Source organism: Coturnix japonica, chromosome 1 (assembly GCF_001577835.2).
Source record: "Coturnix japonica isolate 7356 chromosome 1, Coturnix japonica 2.1, whole genome shotgun sequence".
NCBI lineage: Eukaryota > Metazoa > Chordata > Aves > Galliformes > Phasianidae > Coturnix > Coturnix japonica.
Window position 1 is genome coordinate 33,137,481 of NC_029516.1, and position 17,813 is coordinate 33,155,293.

General features: G+C 41.8%; 1 protein-coding gene across 1 annotated transcript in view; it reads left to right on the forward strand.

Annotated features, from left to right (window-relative positions):
- Nucleotides 1-3,223, forward strand: part of TPH2 (tryptophan hydroxylase 2) — a 49,199-nt gene extending 45,976 nt beyond the window's left edge. The window contains exon 11 of the mRNA XM_015855789.2: nucleotides 58-3,223. Within this exon, the coding sequence (XP_015711275.1) occupies nucleotides 58-232 (175 nt within the window). The 3' untranslated portion in view covers nucleotides 233-3,223. The remainder of the gene's footprint in view (nucleotides 1-57) is intronic.
- The last annotated feature ends 14,590 nt before the right edge of the window (nucleotides 3,224-17,813 follow it).

Consider the following 17,813-nt stretch of genomic DNA (forward strand, 5'->3'; position numbering starts at 1 on the left):
TTTCTCTTCTTCAGTGGTAGATGAAAAAAGAGGTGTTAATTTTCTTTTTTCTTTCAGGGACTTTGCTAAATCAATCAATCGTCCCTTCTCTGTGTATTTCAATCCATATACGCAAAGCATTGAGATTCTGAAGGATACCAGGAGTATAGAAAATGTCGTCCAGGACCTCCGCAGTGATCTAAACACTGTATGTGATGCGTTAAGCAAAATGAACAGATATTTAGGGATTTGATATATGTCCATCTGTGATTTGCTGTCAGCTGCTTATACTGCAGCTATTCAAGTGACGTCACATGACACGGCTAACTTTTAAAACTCATCATTTTGCTCTTCTGAGCTTGGCCTGTGGCTTGCATCATTGTGTAGCTTTGTCTAATTGTAAAGTGCAGACAAAACAAGGTAGTGCTAATTCATGTCTTCATGGAGTGTGGCAGCATATAACCAGCAATTCCTTGACACAGCGTCGTGTACAAGTACACCAGTAGAAGCTTGCCTGGCAATGAGCTTTTTTCTTTAAGATTATTCACTTTGATGTGTAAGAAGTGGTGTTCCTGATTTCTTTAAGTCTGAGATTATTTCTGTGTAATCCCTTTCCAACTGTAAGAATCCAGAAAAAAAATATTTGCAACATTTTCCATTTTCCTTGTAAGAGAATGTATATTTGGTGGCGATGACAGTGTTTTGCCCATATATTTGTAACAGAACTGAGTGTCTCTTGTGACTGAGCAGTACAATTTATGTATGTACCAATACAGAGATCAGGAAGGCTACGTATCGGTACTAAAAGGTCTGTGAGGATTATGAGAAAGCACTACTGACAAATGTTCAATGTGGCTAAAGTAATTGCAAAACAGCAACGGTAATAAGAAGAAAAATAAAACCTCTGACAATTCATGCATAGAGGTACTGATAGTTCCATACATGTATTGTCTGTGACAATCCTGAGCATACTTCCACTGCAGGGATTACCTGGAAACAAGAGTGGAAGCACCTTTGTTAATTCCAGGTTGTTAGATGTGAATATAAAGCCATTCTACATCACTGTGTGCCTTCTGCATTCCCTCGTCTTTTGAACATAGACCTCTTGCATTTCATGCATAATTTGCCTTTCCTCATTATGCCACGTTCAACCTTGACATGGGCATGCATGACTGAGTCTACATCGTATCAGTATCAGTAGATATGAAAAGGTGAATATGGAAGTTGTTATTTAATTATAGCCAGGACAATTATCAGTTAGCAGATTACTTGTGGGGTGCTTAAATCATACAGACACCTAAGCTGCCTAGCTTGTACCAGATGGATGCAGGTAATGCCTGAGTTAATGAACTCTATGTTAGCAAGCTCTGACAGAAGTACAAGCTCTGTCTGGGGAGCACAGTGTGGAAATATTTGAGCCGGCTCTTATCTGGAAGCAATAATTATGCATGTCTTTCCTTTATCTGAGTTATTCTATTCTCCTATTAGCCAGAATAATGGAGAGTTGACCATATTGTATGGACCCCTAGTAATGGAAACTGCATGGCTTATGCAGATCATGTCAGTACAGGTGAAGGTTCATGGCCTGTCTACTTACGTGGAAAATAGATATCTATTGAAGCTGCTCTCTCAACTGAGAGGCTCATGCAGATACTCTTAAATGTTGCTAGCAATTTCAGCATGAAGAGAGGACCACTTGATAGTATCAGCACATCCTTAAATAAGAGGCAATCTATAAGGATAATTTTCATAGGGAAATCTGCCACCTCCTCAAAGATAACCACGAGATAACAGAAAGCGCTCTATTCTCTGGATGGTCCCTGCTGCATTCTAATGCTGCTGTTAATAGGGTGTGGAAAAATCTAGTTTTAGATCTAACCGTGACTGCCACTGGTATAAATGAAGAGCTGTTGAATTATCCCATGGGGATCAGCATGCTGGAGGAGTTTTTTAACTTTCTAACATTAGTGCTGACTCCATTAACTTGCACTTATCGTAGAGGAGTCACCAGTAGGCTTTGCATAGAAGTTTCTTCCTCTTTCTTTGGATAGAATCTGATGAACCCCTTATAATCCTTTCTGAAGAAAATGGACTGAACTGATACTTACTTTAAATGATCTGGAAAATCATTGCACAAGGAACAGTAGTTCTTAGTTCAAGACCTGACGAAGTATTGTTGCTTGCTTAAGTGAAATAAAGGCGCAATGAGTTAAGAGATATGGGGTTTGCAGAATTATTGAGTTTTTTCCTTTGAATCAAAATTATACAGGAAAGCTTTAAATACTTAAAATATCTGGATTTATTCTTGACTTGTATGAACAGCATAAAACAAGGATTGCACAGAAGTAAAACAACAGAAGCATATCTTTGTTTTGTTTTGTACTGTTAACAAGTAAATCTTATTATGGATTAGGGAGAAACCCTTGAAATCCAATAGTCATTTTAAGGCTAATGATGGCGAGGAAACTGTCTACAATGAAGATATAATGTCAATGAAACAGAACATTGTCAACGGATAATGGGCTCCTGCTGCTAGATATATGCTTAATCCAATGATTTTATTTCTATTATACAACATGATTAAAAATAAATTAAATATAATGAGCTGAGGAATAATAGTGATTTAGAGAGAGAATTGCTCATTGTTCTTACATAGAAAAGCTGCGTTCTTACAGGCTACAGGGCAAACTTGCTTTGGGCTTCAGCCAGTCAGCAGTTGGGAATTGGAAAGAAGGCTTTAAAAAGTGCACTATTGCACTTTTATGAATCAAATAGTTCCAGCTTAGCTGACATCCTTCTCTGCAGTTTTTATTAGCAAATTAAGATCAGCCATGCAGCAATCTCCTTGGATGACAAGCTCATTTAGGCATAATGAGGGAATTATTGACAGTTATCAAATTACACTAACGTTTCATTTAAAATAGACCATATTTATCTAAGGTGCTTGTTTAACTTTAGTGAGCTGGACTCTGGAAATTGGACTTCTTGCTTAGGCTCATTTATTTCCTGTGTAATTCTGAACTAATGCTTTATGGGTCCAAGATATATGTTCTTGCTTTGCCTGCATAGAGTAAATGGGCCTGAGCTTAATGAATGTAAAACATTGCAGTGTTTACTACCATGCAAAGTCTAAAATGAAAAACAGCACTCTGAGACATTGCAGCAAATACAAATACCAAGTTTCATTTGCAAGCCAAGACATGGTTCATGCGTTTCATTTCATTTATTTGGTGGAGGGAATGGAGTGGGGAAGGTGTTAACACGATATATTGTGTTTTCTGTTGTGTTTTTCTCTCTACCCTTCAAGATCTGTTTAGAAGCCTGCTTTAAGTTTAGGCCTTCAATACACTTTCATGACATAGGATGTCCTCCTTTCTTCTTGCAATGATTTCCTAAAGTTATGGAGAAAACTCCAGAAACATACTGTACTGAAATGTGTATTTACTGTAATGGATTATAGAAGATTTCACGTCTTTGAGAGGATAGCCTGGCTCTGTGAGCCAAAGCTGGTGAAGGCTTTCTCCTACTAGCTGCTGGTATTAATCCAGCCCAGTCAGCAGCTACTGGGAGCTATCACCACCACCAGTAGCAGCCTGGCTTCTGTGTGATGAGCTTGGAAGCTGAGATAGTTTCGTTTTGAGTAGAGGAGACTAAGGAGACACGTGATCACCTTTTTCAAACGCATAGAAATAGCTGCAAAAATAGAAGGAAAAAACTTCTCCAGCCTTAAGAACTAATGGACTTAAATTACAGGACAGGAGCGTTAAGTTCTGTAACAGTGAGAACAGTGAAACCTGGAGGACAAATTGCATAGGGAAACAGCAGGACACCCATCATTTTTTAAAGAGAACAGTTTAGACAACTCTCTCTCAGGACTGCTATTGGCACAGGTGGTCCTGCCTTGAGAGCAGGAAACAAGCTGCATGGTGTCTTGAAGTCCCTTACAGCAGCTGCCTGGAAGAGGGTCATTGAGAGGCTCCACATGACTCTCAACAACAGTAATGATCATCAGCCATCACTGTGGAGATTCTGAGCAGCACTTGGACCCCTGCACATTCCTTCCATCTCAGACCAACTCTGAAGAGTGGTTCTTCATCCTTCCTTCTTCCTCGGGGAACAAATAGGATCCATAATCTGAGTGAAGTTTCCAGTGGTGACCGTGCTGCTGAATTTTAGTTCATAGGCCATTTGAGAGAGCTCTGTGAGTGAGCTGCCTGCTTCTTATGGCTACCCAGAGGCAGAAGACAGATTGTCAGCAATCGCCATTTGTCCTTTTTGTAAACAAGGTTTAAAGCTGCTCAGTTTTATAAGCAAAAAATAGAAATGCCTATTTCACCGTAGCCGTGCCTGTGTTCGGGCTGTCAGGAAGACTATGCTCACAGGGTGGGCTGCTCTCCGTAGCCCCTGATTTCCAGGGAAAAAAAACCCACTGGTGTGCTCCATTAGGGAGCTTTGGTTCCACCCCCTGACACAGCTCACTGGGTAAGGGTGGATGACGCGCTCTTTAATTGAGGAAATCAGCATTCTGCCCCAACCTGGTAAATTCCATTCTTGTTACAGCAGGATGGTCTGTGCCATTTTAGGAATATGGCAGGTTCCCTTCTATCTCATGAAGAGCCATTATCATATTTCCTAATAATTTGTAAAACGAATGATTCCAGTATTGCTATATAATGGCAATATTTTTTGGTATCGATGCCACTTAATCTCCACAGACGATGTGATGTCCATTCAGAACATTTTGCAACAACAGAGTTTAGTTTTATAAGCTCCTTTTACACCTTGCAATAGGAATTCATGTTTTTCTGCCAACACTTGAGATGTTAGCATGGACTGAGAAATAGGTGCTGGCATTTTACTGGATTTTGGCTCAGGGTGGACTGTTCAGGTGGAGTAAATGTGAAATGGGTTATGTAGGCACATGCTTTAAAATGCAAGTGGGTAATGAGTATTTACGTCGACTTCTTTTTAAAGAACTCATAAATTTCAAATGTCCAGAAAGAGAAAAGAGAAGAAGCTGCTGTTTTTATACTCCACCTTTGGAGGAAAAGAGTTTGCAGAGCAGCAGGAGGTAGATTTCAGTCCTTGTTAAACTGCCACATGGCCTGGAATATGAACTGCATGACACCTACCTCGCCAGCTTTTACAAGACATCCAGCGTGAATACAATTCTGATAACAAAATAACAGAGCAACAATAAAGCACTTCAGAGCCAAACAGCCTGGCTTCCCCATAGGAGACAAAGTGGGTGATTTGAGACCAGCATGGCACAAATCAAATCACTTTTATTTCCTATGAAATCAATTCTGTTTTCTCTTTCTTTTACAAAAGACCTTTTGAATTGCGTTACCATTTTATTTTTCCATGATGATTTTAAAGAGATATAAAAATTATGGAATGGCTGAAGTAACCAGCACCTCCTGCCTCAAGCTTTTCTTGTTGGCACCAAACTCTGCACTGACTCTTGCCATTTTACAAGGAAGTGGAGTAATGCTGAAGACGTGATGCTGTTGTTTCTCAGGAGTTGACAATTGATGGGTACACTGAATTCTACCCTCCCTCACCATCCATCCCTGTTGGGACTGCTGGCGTCAGAGATGCTAATAAGACCAGTTAACAGTAAATGAGTTTGAGGCTATGCACACAGTGGACTTGCTACTCTAGAAGTATTTATCGGGAGGCTCGGTTTGGTTGAATTTCCTTTTGCCAATTACCCTTGATAGATGATCATAAGTAAAGTTATGAAAAAGCAGGCATCTCACATCAGATGCGGACCAGGGAGTCAAAAATCTCCACTTCTGCAAAAACAGCACACTTTCCAAGAGGCATCGTGCTGCCAGTGCCCGTCAGTTTAATTAGACCTAGCTCAAAATAGATTTCATAGTTGCTGGATTAAAAGGCTAAATTTTACTCCGAGGTCTCAGCCCAGCATCTGTTTTCAGAGATATATCTGTGTCTGCAAGCGCAGGAGCTAGAGCTGCCAGTCAGGCATGCAAGGCCTGTTTCTTATTTCATTTGCAGGTATTTTTTAAAAGCCTCATTTGCAATGTTATCTCCAGAGTAGGAATGCAGTGCATAGAAGATGCAGAGGCATCAGGGCCTGATCTTTTCTGAGCTCTCGTTGCTTCCTGCCAGTGCCAGGCAGCACAGTGAGTGCAGCCAAGGGAGAACTCCTCGGGCCTGTGCTCAGTGCTGCGGGCAGGAGTTAAGAAGCCATCTGAGCCCCACAAAAGAGCTCCTACTCCTGTCTGCTCCGTGGCCTCAAAAAAACACCCCTGCATTCATCTGCCTTCTGTGACTTGCTTTTACAGAGCACCTCCTCAGGATTTGTCTGGGGGTGTTTGTGTGGTGGGATGAATTAATATATGCTGACGTATATGCAGGAAAGGTAGTAGAGGTAGGAAAGCATAAAAAAAAAAGTAATAATTTCATAGCTCTTGTTTTATATCTTTCCTGCTAGTATCTGGTTTTGGCTTGAGAAAAGGCATGATGGAGGCCTACCAACACGATCCCTGTGAGCACCAGGCAGAGATGATGCAGTCAGCTTTTTGCAAGCCCCTCCTGCTTGCAAAATCCACTGCATGCACTTGGCCATTCTCAGCCATCCAGCGCAACCCCCTCCTTTCTGAGGTCAATAACAGCTAACGTGCAGCTGACCTGATGTGCATGTTCACTTGTGTGCTCTGCTCACCCACGGTGATTTCCCCACAGCACACTGATGTGCAGAGGTGGGAGCCCATCGAAGGCCTCAGGATGAGTATGGTGTGGTAGGACACAGTTCTTCCTGCCCCAGTGCTGGAGTGCAGCCCCGCAGCATACACAGGGCTCTCAGCTGTAGCAATGCTGCCTGTTTCAGAGACAGCGTGCCTTAATACTTGAGGACTTTTAAAAACATCAACAGATCCCACAGTCTTAAAAACATGAGGAAAGGGCATGAGCAAGCATGTGGTAACTGTCAGCAAGTATTGATTTTCTCACCACAATCTGAGCACACAATCAGGCATACTGAGGACGTGGCATTCCTATGAATTCAGTTTTGATACACCGTTTCTCAAATAGGTTCAGAGAAGGAAAACTAGGACTCTTTGCAGCTGAATAGGCACAGAGTCCTGTGTAATTCTCTGTGTTTTCTTGCCATTACCTTATTTCCAAAGGAGAGGAAGAGCACTGTGTTCATGAATGCGATGTAAAAGCTGTTCACGGAGCAATAGCTTGGTTTGCTTGAGTTGGGAATGAAAACCTGGTCAGAGGGAGGGAATTAAATCTCCAGTGTAATGCTTCTGATTTGCAGAAGGGAAAGGGGAAGTGCTAAGTGAATGTACGAAATTGCAGCATTATGCATTGTGAGAGCAATTCTTTCCATCCTTGTAGCTAATGGACTGAACAGAAAGTGAACAATTTGTTTCATACGGTGATTCACCAACACTCTGACAGCGTTTCCAATTCTGAGCTCAGTTTCATATTCAGTTCCCTGTTTACTAGTGAAATAGTACAATTATCTGTCTACCTCTTACATCTCACAAGCAGGCAAGGATGCAGTATCTGGAAGGAATAAAAATAATGGTATAAATCCTGTCTGTTTAAGGCCGGAGGGAGGGGAAATGAAGCAAGTGTTATCTTTCCAATGGTTTATTGGAACTCTTGTCTAGAAATGAAGTTAAATTTCCTGGGAAAATAGGTGCAAAGGAAAAGCTGCCTTGGAAAAAATGGAACTCAGTTTTCAATTTCTATTTAATGTTTTCTCCATTCAGGTTTGTGAAAGGAAATAACAAAACATTTCCTGTTTGAGTTTCCTCATCAAATTGTCAATAGTAAAGTGGCCAGAACTGTTAGAGCTGAATTGGCCACATAAAGCTGTAGTGAAAACGGGATGTCCCTCCCAGAGGCACTTGGTGAATGTGCTAAACTGCTTTACAAGGCAGGATGACATTTTTCTGCCTTTAACCCCAGTTTTATTTTGAACAGAAATCACTTGCTCTATAAGGAGTTCCAGTTTTAAATCTGGAAATGTTTGCTAGCCTGCCCTGGCTCATATATTTTGTGCCGGTGTGATCAGTGTTTGAATGAAGGAAAATCTTGAAGCATCTTCCCAGAAGAGTGTAATTAGTCACTTGTTAATATTGACTATTTATGATTCATTAGAGCTCATCAGGGCTATTTCCCAAGAGATTCTGGAAAAAATATATTGTAAAGTGCCTTTCCCCAAGCACATACTGTATAAATTCAGTAGAGCTGTTAAAATTCAGTGGGTTGAATGGAAGAAGGAGATGGCTATAAAGATAGCGATGAAAGCTATTAATAAGGGCAGCGGTCTGTGTAGCTGAGGATTTAGGAGTCTTATTTCAAATTACATAGATAAAATACGCAAAAGGTAGAAGTCATTGGTGGCAATTACCTGATGCAGCCCCTTCTTATGGTGATGAGGCTGATAGTGCATGGGAGTATCTGAGTCAACCCCTAGTGCCCACCATAAACAACGAAGATAAAGCTGTTGCTAAAAAATGCTTCTAGCCTGAGAGACATTTAAATTGGTGGCAGCAATCAGTGTAGGTGCTGAAATACAGGATCCTGCTGGTGAGGTGTGATGGGCAGCAGAGGTGCCAGTCTGTCTGGGAATGGCACCCATCACAACCACAGCTTGAATTTAATCTCAGCCAATTTACACATTGTTCCTGGTGACTTAAGGGGGAACTCTTGTAGTATAACCTGGGAGAGATTTCCTTGATAAAGTTAACATTGGGTCATTAGTGTGTATGTAGTGACCTGCATTATTAGGTGACTCCATTTGATCTGATGAATTTCACACCTCATCCTTCTGACTGCACCAAGTTCCAGGCAGATCTGGGCACTGGCTTGAAACTGAGTCCTGCCATTTTCTTAGACTCTGGAATAAATGATGTCTTGAAGAGAAGGAAGAATTTCCCAAAGAACTTCCATGCTGTGATGACCCTTTGCAGCCAGTTAGGAAGCTTTATGCTAAGAGAAGAGATCATGATGGAACCAGGGCAGCATCAAAGTCAGTCTGGGCTGAATTTACACAAAGACATTTCAGTCACTGGGGAGCTTACAGTAGATTTCCCTGGTTTCCTTTATGTGCCTGGGCATAGGAAGAGGAAAATAAACCACAAACTGGAAAGGAAAAAAAATAGTTTTCCCTCTGCTGGTGGGCAAGCAGTGCAAAGAGGAGTCTCCTGTTTCCAGCACCACCAAGTTTGGGAGAGTGATTGAGAGGAGGTTTAGGTTAGATGTTAGGAAGGAATTCTTCACGCAGAGGGTGCCTAGAGAAGCTGTGGATGCCTCATTCCTGGAGGCATTCAAGGCCAGCCTTGTTGGGTTTGGGTTCAGTCTGATCTAATGGTTGGCAACACAGTCCATGGCAAGGGATTGAAACTAGATGATCTTGGAGTTCCCTTCCAACCAAAGCCATTCTATGATTTTGTGATTCTATGACTGCTCCTCATTCAGCCCTCCTGGATTCTCAGTCTCAGAAGCTGTCTCAGACAGCTTTCATTCCTTGTGGTTCCCTCTAGCAGCCTTATTTTCAGTTGCCTGGGGCACTAAAGCATGGTGAAAGGTGACTCATGTTTCTCTTTCAGAATATGACTTCATCTTTGCTACTGCAGAAAGGATCTTTATTGCTTGCCGATTTCTGAAGAATGTTTAGTGATGAGATGACAGACAGTACACCTACTTTCACACGTTTGCCTAAGTGCAAGCAGCTTGCACACATCCTTCACTGTTGGACATTTCCCAGCACAGGGATGTGTAATGCCTCAAGCAAGCCCTAACATCTACTTTTTTTTTTTTTTTTTTTTTTTTTAAGATTAAAGCAGACAATTAAACTGATATTTATTTTTTTGCCCTTCTTCTCTTCTGCGTTTAAGTAGCCATTTCCCCTAATTAATCCTCTGTCTGGCTCCTCAGACAATAGTTCTGACCTTTTATTTTTCAGTGTGTACGTATGTACGTGTAAACAAACAGGAGAGCAGATTATTTTCAGGACAGATTTCTCCATGTTCTCCTACGTTGTGACTGCTGTCCAGGGTTCTGCAAAGCTGCACATGTGGTTCTCGTGCAGAAAGCAGAGCAAACATTACATAACTAACACATATTGCCCACCAGATGCCTCAAAGTGTCCAAGACTTGTAGGAAATTTCTGTTTTCTTGGGTCTGCATCCACCCTGACTTCTGATGTTCTCCCTCTGATGCACTGTGACCTTGTTGCGGATGCGGTGCCTTCTGCTCAGTGCTTTGTGGACAGATGGACAGTGGTGCCAGCAAGAGACCGCAATATTCAGCCCATTAGACTCTCGCTTGTCATTCCTCAGATGGATGACAACTGATTAGCTAAAGCTAATGGTTTCAGACAAGTGCTTAACTAGACTTAAAGAAATACTGTCTCTGTGAAACAACAGTCTTTTGATGGATATTTAAAACTTCACTTCTCTGCCAGATGGATGTATTAGTAACTGTAGTTCACCAGCTGATCACGTCTCATAATTACAATTACTTGTCCTAGCCCAGGGAAAAGCTCAGTTCATTTGTCCAAGTATTGATTAACTGGTGTAGTCAGGATCACTTTACATCACAGAGGATGGATAGCCATTAATAATGTTATAATTACAGCACAGAAAATATGCTGATGAGGGGCAAGATTGGAACTTCAATAGGTAAGGAGACAGGCACTGTTTTTATAATCCTGAAAAAAAATTAAAGCTGTTATATAAAAGGGGGGTTGTTAACCCAGGGAGCCTACTGGCAACAATGAACCATTTGTGTTCCCCTCTGCACAGAGGGGTAACTTGGACCAAGTTCCTGGGGCAAGGCTGGGAAAACATTTGAGCTAAAGGGTGCGTAGGAACGTGGGTAAGCAGTGCTGTACTTTGGTATCACAAAACCATCATGAATTGTCAAACTCAGTCATACCCAAGTAAAGGAAGAGTAGCACTAGTTCCTGCTCTGGTGAAGCAGGGGGGAAGGAGCGCGAGGTCTGGTCCTCATGGAAGGTGCAGAAGTGCAGGGTGGCACAAGCTCTTCCCTGTCCTGTCTTACCTTGTGTGGATACCCAGTGCAGATGTGAACCTCCTGGCACTCACTGATCCCCATTAGGTTGATGCTGTCGTGGACTGGGACTGGGCAGTCTCCAGGTGTCCACTCCAGTCTTGGCCATTTGGTGACACCAAGCCCAGGACATTTCACAGATGCTGCTAATATATTATAATAATGATGCCACCGTTAGCTTCACCATCTTTCTAAACCAATGTAACATAATGTAAATTTCATCTAACTTTTGTGATAGGATCCACAGCACTGTCTGCTGTTTTCTTCTATGAAGCATTTTCCATGCTTTTACTTGAGATATCTATCACTGATCATTAGTCAGTAAGCTCTGTTCCTGGCAGAGTGGGATCTCTTCTGATCTCCCACGAATGGTTTGAAGCAAAACAGAAAATATATTTTGTCCTCCTTATGCAGTTTGGAGGGATGCAGTTTTGCAAAAGAAGACAGAAGTTTGAGGATTGTGTGGTTTTTAAGTTTATTCCTATCAATCAGAGCTGATAATGCGCTGCACACTCCATCTCTGCAGCTTCAAAGCCAGAGTCTGACAGCTCCTACAACTCAGCGAAGAAGTCCTGTAAAAATCCTCCCAGTGTGGACAAAGATCAGAACGATTTTCTTAGTGCTTTAGGTGTCAAAATCCAAAGTATACAGAGTAGGGCACTTTGTCCTGCTACAAGGGTGATGGAAGTCTTTTGAGTTAGGGATGCTTCAGGAGGGTCACGCATGATACCTTGTTCTCTTGAACTTCTGGGGGAGGTAAGTAGAACATGCACCAAAGATGTAGCTTTGTGGAAGGGGTAAAAAGGAATAAAATTGTCTTAGACTTGACTTGTTCTCAAGGATCTGTTCTGAAATTATTGTTGAAACACAGTCAGTTAATCTGATGTTCATCCCTCACACAGAACAAACGTGACCATTCCTATAGGACAAGTAATTGCCTGTGGATAGTGTGTGTGCTTTTATGCCATAGACAGCCTGTTCTTCCACACAGGATCGTATTTTTCACAATTTTTTATGTAAATTCATACTTATCTCAGTCTGTGTACACGTGAGCACATTTCACTCTGCTGATAAGGATCAAGGGATGCATCCCTTGCTACATACTTTATATTCAAACAAGCTAGGGGTTAATTTGATGCCAGGAGAACAGCTTTTAATTCTTCCTCTCACAGCATTAAACAACCAACATTAAGTTGCTTTGCTAGCTCTTGGTGTCTACAAGGAGATGGTGTGAGCAAATTTGATAGCAGGTATATTGGCATGTGAATGTAAATCAGGTAAAGAGTTGTGTGAAAAAGAAATCTCAAGCTAAGGTGGTATGTCATGTTTTCCAAAGGAAAAAATGAAACAAATTAAGTTCAGGCTGGTTTGTTGTTGTTGTTGATAGGGTTGATAGTTCCACACTGTAGTGATATTTTGGAAATAGTAGGTCAGGAATTCTTTTATTAATGAAAACACGGAGCTCTCCTTTGTCCCACTCTGAAATATAAAATCTCTTTGCCAGTGCAAGTCTTTGTTGCTATTCATTAATTTCTACCAAAGACTGATATTCCCTTCACCCCCCACTCCCCTTAGAGTTCTCCAGAAAAATACATTCCCTCCTTTTTCCCTATTTGGATGCATACTCCTATAACATACTTTTCATTTACAAATTAAGTTCTGGGAAGCAAAATGTAGACAAACGATCTGACTCACAAACACTGATTGCACGCCTCCCTCTTTACCACAGACATCATCACTACAAAATTTTTATTGGATTTTATATGGTGCTTGCAAAAGTTAAGAAGTTCCAGGGAATTTTATTTTCCTATTAAAGCTAAGAAACGTATCTCAAAGCTTGGAGCCTTCTTTAGCAAATCCACTGCAAGTAGGTCTTTCTTAAATTGGCAAAGTGACAGCATGAGCACATTTGCTGAGTGCCACCATGGCAATCTGATCACCTGGAGAGAGAAGTGTCTCTTCGACGGATACCAAACCATTTTGATAATTACAGGTGAAAACTAATAGCTTGCCTTGGGGTCCTTGAGTGGCCAGGGCATGTACTTTCAGTAGGAGCTTCCACAGTACAACAGCTGCATTTGGTGATTCTGCTCTCTGGGGTGCTCCAATGGGCTCTCTGGGTAGAGGGCATTATAAACAGAACAGTCAGGAAGTAATAAATGGAATGAACAGCAATTCTGAAAGCTCCTGACCAGCTGGAGTTGAAAGACCCCATGCCAGCTACTGCTGCTATGGGATTATCAGGTGTGGGCTGGGCACCTAACTAAACCTTCTGGTTTCAAACTAAAGTGATGCTCCTTCTATTCAAAAGTTGTTTATAAAACTCCATGATTGCTTCTCGCAGTAACATTTTCCACCCTCATATTTTTGTCTGTTCTCTGACCTTTACTAGGCACTGAATCAGAGTATCACTATAGGTTGGAGAGGTGATGTTATAGTCACCTGCATTAACATCAGAGGTGATGTCAGGTTGTCAATTTTCTGTCCTCATAAGAGTTAGTTAATGCAGTGGCCAATCGGTGAGACAATATCATGGCTTCAACAGGTCTTTTCCCGAATGTAGGTGTTAGGTCCAAAAAACAGGCTCTGAAATTTAGATAAAGTGTAGATAGCTAAGTTCAAAACCATGGAAATTGCCAGCTCCTTTCCTGCTTTCCTTTAAGGACAATCAGTTCTGACTCTTGCATTCACTGATGCCTAAATCTTAGGAAAACCCATGAGTACCTTCTTTGGGGCCAGGTGTCTGCCTAAGTCTGAAGGTAAAAATCAAGTTGGAATCAGGAGGACTAATTTCACAAAATGAGGTGTGCATGATCTTTCCTGTTCAAAGTTCAAGCAGGGAAATTAATCTCCCTCCTCCCCAAAATACCAGCTGGAAGCAGAACTGACCAAAGCCATATGATGATTTTGGTCTTCTGCCTGAAAGAAGAGAGCCCAGCACCTCTCACTTGGGCAGGACATACCAGCCACCACTGGGCACTTGCATCTCTCTCAAGAGCTGTGACTCTGTGTGTCAGTAAGTAGAGGGGGCAAAATGTAGCTGGACTGTTAGGATGTAGTTATCTGAATTTTACTTTTTCTCCCTTAGCTTAGCAACCACTGCTTTGAGCGACTTCCCACAAGAGGTACAGCAGGGACCTAAATTAATGTCACTGCTGTCTTACCCTGATAAGATAATCCTCAGACTAGAACTACTCTTAAAAGAGTACTAAACTGTAAAAACAAGAGCATGGATCAGATCTGTCCAGAAAAGTTCCTTTACTTAGAGAGAGACTGCAGTTATTCTCTGTAATTGTATGTAAAATAACTTCCTCGTGTCCAGGTATCAGGTTATGTGATGCATTAACAAGGCTGTTGTGACAGAGTCAAGGAGCACCAAATCTAAGCTTCTGTTAAAAAAAGCACATTTCTAACCATTTTGTTTGCCAAGAAAACCTTCCCACAACCTAATTAATGTAATGTTGTCTGTCTGAGCCTGCAGACAGCCATAACAGAAAAGCATGAACCTTTCCACCCCATTCATCTCAGTGAAGCGGCAACTTCACACTCCTCAGCTTCACTCATTGTCAGTGCTACTTGTTTTATTGCTGAGTGTTTTATCAGGTTTGGAAGGGGCAGGTGTGCTGGGACATGCTGGGAAGGATAAGCACAAAAAAAGATCCAAAAGAGAGGAGAGAAAGAAAGAAAGAAAGAAAGAAAGAAAGAAAGAAAGAAAGAAAGAAAGAAAGAAAGAAAGAAAGAAAGAAAGAAAGAAAGAAAGAAAGAAAGAAAGAAAGAAAGAAAGAAAGAAAAAGAAAGGAAGAAAGAAAGAAAGAAAGAAAGAAATTGAAAAGTAAAGCACACTGATTGTAAAGAGGGAAATGTTTTCTCTACTTTCTGTGTAGTTTGGGAGACGTTTCATAGAACTTCTTAGCATAGACTTCTGACAGTCAGGGCTGGGACAGTGGGAGGAAGACCAACCGCAGATCATCTCTGCTCCTGAGGAAGTACAGTGGTTGCAACTCTAGTTGCAAATACCTTTCTTGAGACATTTGTATGACTTCCCCCTCCTTGATTTGGCTTCTGCCTCCTGCTGTGCTTGTGCCTGAACTCTGACTGCTGCTGCATTATGCCGTGGTTGAGCACTAAACCTGTTCAAGGCATCAAACGTCTTCTGCATCTGGGTGATGGACTGAGACTTCCAGTGACTGCAGAGCAAATGGGAGCCTTCATGTGTTGCACTACTACTGAAGGTGGAACAGCTGTAACTGTCAGTCCTACAAAGCAGTCTAGCTGCTACTTGTCCATCTGCCTTGTCCCACTTTCTGCTGCACCAGCCTGAGTTGTCATGGAGAGCAGCATGAGTTGGTCTGTGCAAGTATCCAGAGTGCTACTAATTGGAGGTGTTGATGTTGGCACTGACTTCTGTCCTGTATCCAAAATGCACCAATCTGTTTCTGGCTTAATCTCCATCGCAGTGGCACCCTCCCTGTGCAGTTCTCTTGCAGAAGGTCTCCCTTGCCCCTCTCTTCCACTCAGTGGGTTTTCAAGACACCGCAATCTACTGCTTTCCTCCACACTTGGATGAGACTATCTACTCTTAGTCCCATGTATCCTAAGTCCTGTTTACAGTCCACAGCTGAAGTGAAACAGACCTGGACGCTTTGGGGGCTGTGACTTGTGAAACGCTTCTACTCCATGGCCTCTAGCACAGATGCTGCAGCTTTGTGCGTGCTTGAGCTTCATTACTTTTGTAATGAATGCCTGTAATGTTCCTCCTCAAGGAGAAAAAATTCAGGAGTCACGAAGTGGGGTTCCACTTCCTTAGAGAAGAGGTGGCTGAGAAGGCACAGGCTGTGAAGGGGAGATGTGCCTATGAGGGAGTGCTGCTTCACTGAGCCAGATCAAGCCAAGCTGGGGGAAAAGGGCATGGGAGAATGCAGGGAGAGATGGGGCCTGGAGGGACCGTGAGGGGAGGCTGCCCAGTCTGTCCTTCATCACCTGGATAAACAACCTGCATAGCAATGACAAGAAATAGTTTTGTGAGGACCTAGATCAGTTTTTAAGGGAGAAAATGGTAGGAGATTTAACTGCAAATTGAAGAGGAAAGCAGCTGAGATGGGTTTCCCTGTTGCCGTCTGTCCTTTATTTGGCAGCAGCTCGTTTGTGAGGTGGGAAAAAAAAAAAAGCAATCAAGAGTAGTTTATGATGCTAAGACATTTCAATGACTTGCACTCAGTGAAAATCATCGATGCTCCCACTTTAGCTAGATTTTGCTACTTGCAGTTGAAAGCATTTCACTGCCTGAACTCCTATTTCACTAAACCTGGCAATGAGTAAAATCACCAGTTCCCAAAGAGAACACTCTGGGGTTGAAAGAGAACATGTTCATTGCCTCCCTTGCAGTTAGCAGGAAGGCTGCACCTTGAAGGGGCACCCCGTCCCTTCTGGTCCCCTCCCCACAGCTCTCTCATCACCAAGTGCTGTACCTCATCACCACGTGCCAGTCATGTTTGTAGATTGCTGCTGTTTACTGCATTTTGTGGATAGCACTGATTATGTGTCACCATGAAACACTTTGAGAGGCAGGCCATAAATATTTCCATCAACCTGTCTCTCCACTGTCCCCAGCACTCCACTCCATGCTACTCAGCTTATCCCTCAAAATACAGTTTGTGTTTTGATTTCTGTGGAGCTGACCCATATGCAAAGGAAATGTTACCTTGGGAACAAGGTTAAACGATACGCTTACAGACTTACTTTCTTTTCCCCCCTCTATTTTATGATGGAAATGTAAGATGTTGTGAATGGTTCATCATAACATATGCCAACAGAAGCATGCCAAAAATAACAATCTGAAGCAGCACACGGTATGTAACGCTTGCATACTTCTCCCAGAGTTAGAGAGATCATTGAAACAACACATGTCAGATGCTATTACTGTCATATTGTTGGGGCCATCTGTTAAAGCCCAAGATCAAGACCTGCTGCTTTCCCTGGAACAGCAGCTCCACAGAGGACTGTGACAAATTAAACTAAATCTGCTCAGGCCTGGAGAGTTCATCTGAGGGGTTTGCTTGTTTTATTTCAAGATTTCATCAGGGGTGAAACCAACGGTGTATTTTGGATATTGCTCCAGGGAAGTCTGGGAAAAAAAAGGCTTTTTAAATTTTATTTATTTATGTTAAGTAAGAATAAGCAATAGGTACAAGATGAGGACTGAACTGTCAGGATGGGAAATGTACATTTGCAGCCAGAGATGTACTTCTTATGAAAATGTGATTGCAAATAGTATTCGTATTAATGTGCGTGTGCAATTGTGATAAATGTCGAAACATGATAATTCGATAGCAAGCTGCTGTTGTAAATTATGACTGACTAATTTTGGTGACTACATGCACACAGATTTTCAAAGGAAGTTTCTGAAATTGTTTGTGGAATTCAGATGTCAGCTCTTCCTGGTGGTCTCCAGATTCTCAGCAAGAAAACCTATAAACCTCTTTATTATACATAAGATACATTTCTATGTAATTTTGGATTCACAAGGAGTTTTACTACTGTGGGCTGGATTTCACATATATGCTTGCTGTATTGTTACAGTTATACATACGCAGACACAGCATGCACAGATATGTGTGTGATCTATCTGCTCTCAGTAGAGCCAACATAATGGAGCAGCTTTTAGTTCCACAGTATCCATATATGCTTATGTAATGGACATATGTTTTACTGATGTGTTTCATAACAATTTTAAACAATGTCCTTACTGACACCAGAACTCTGAATAATTAAAT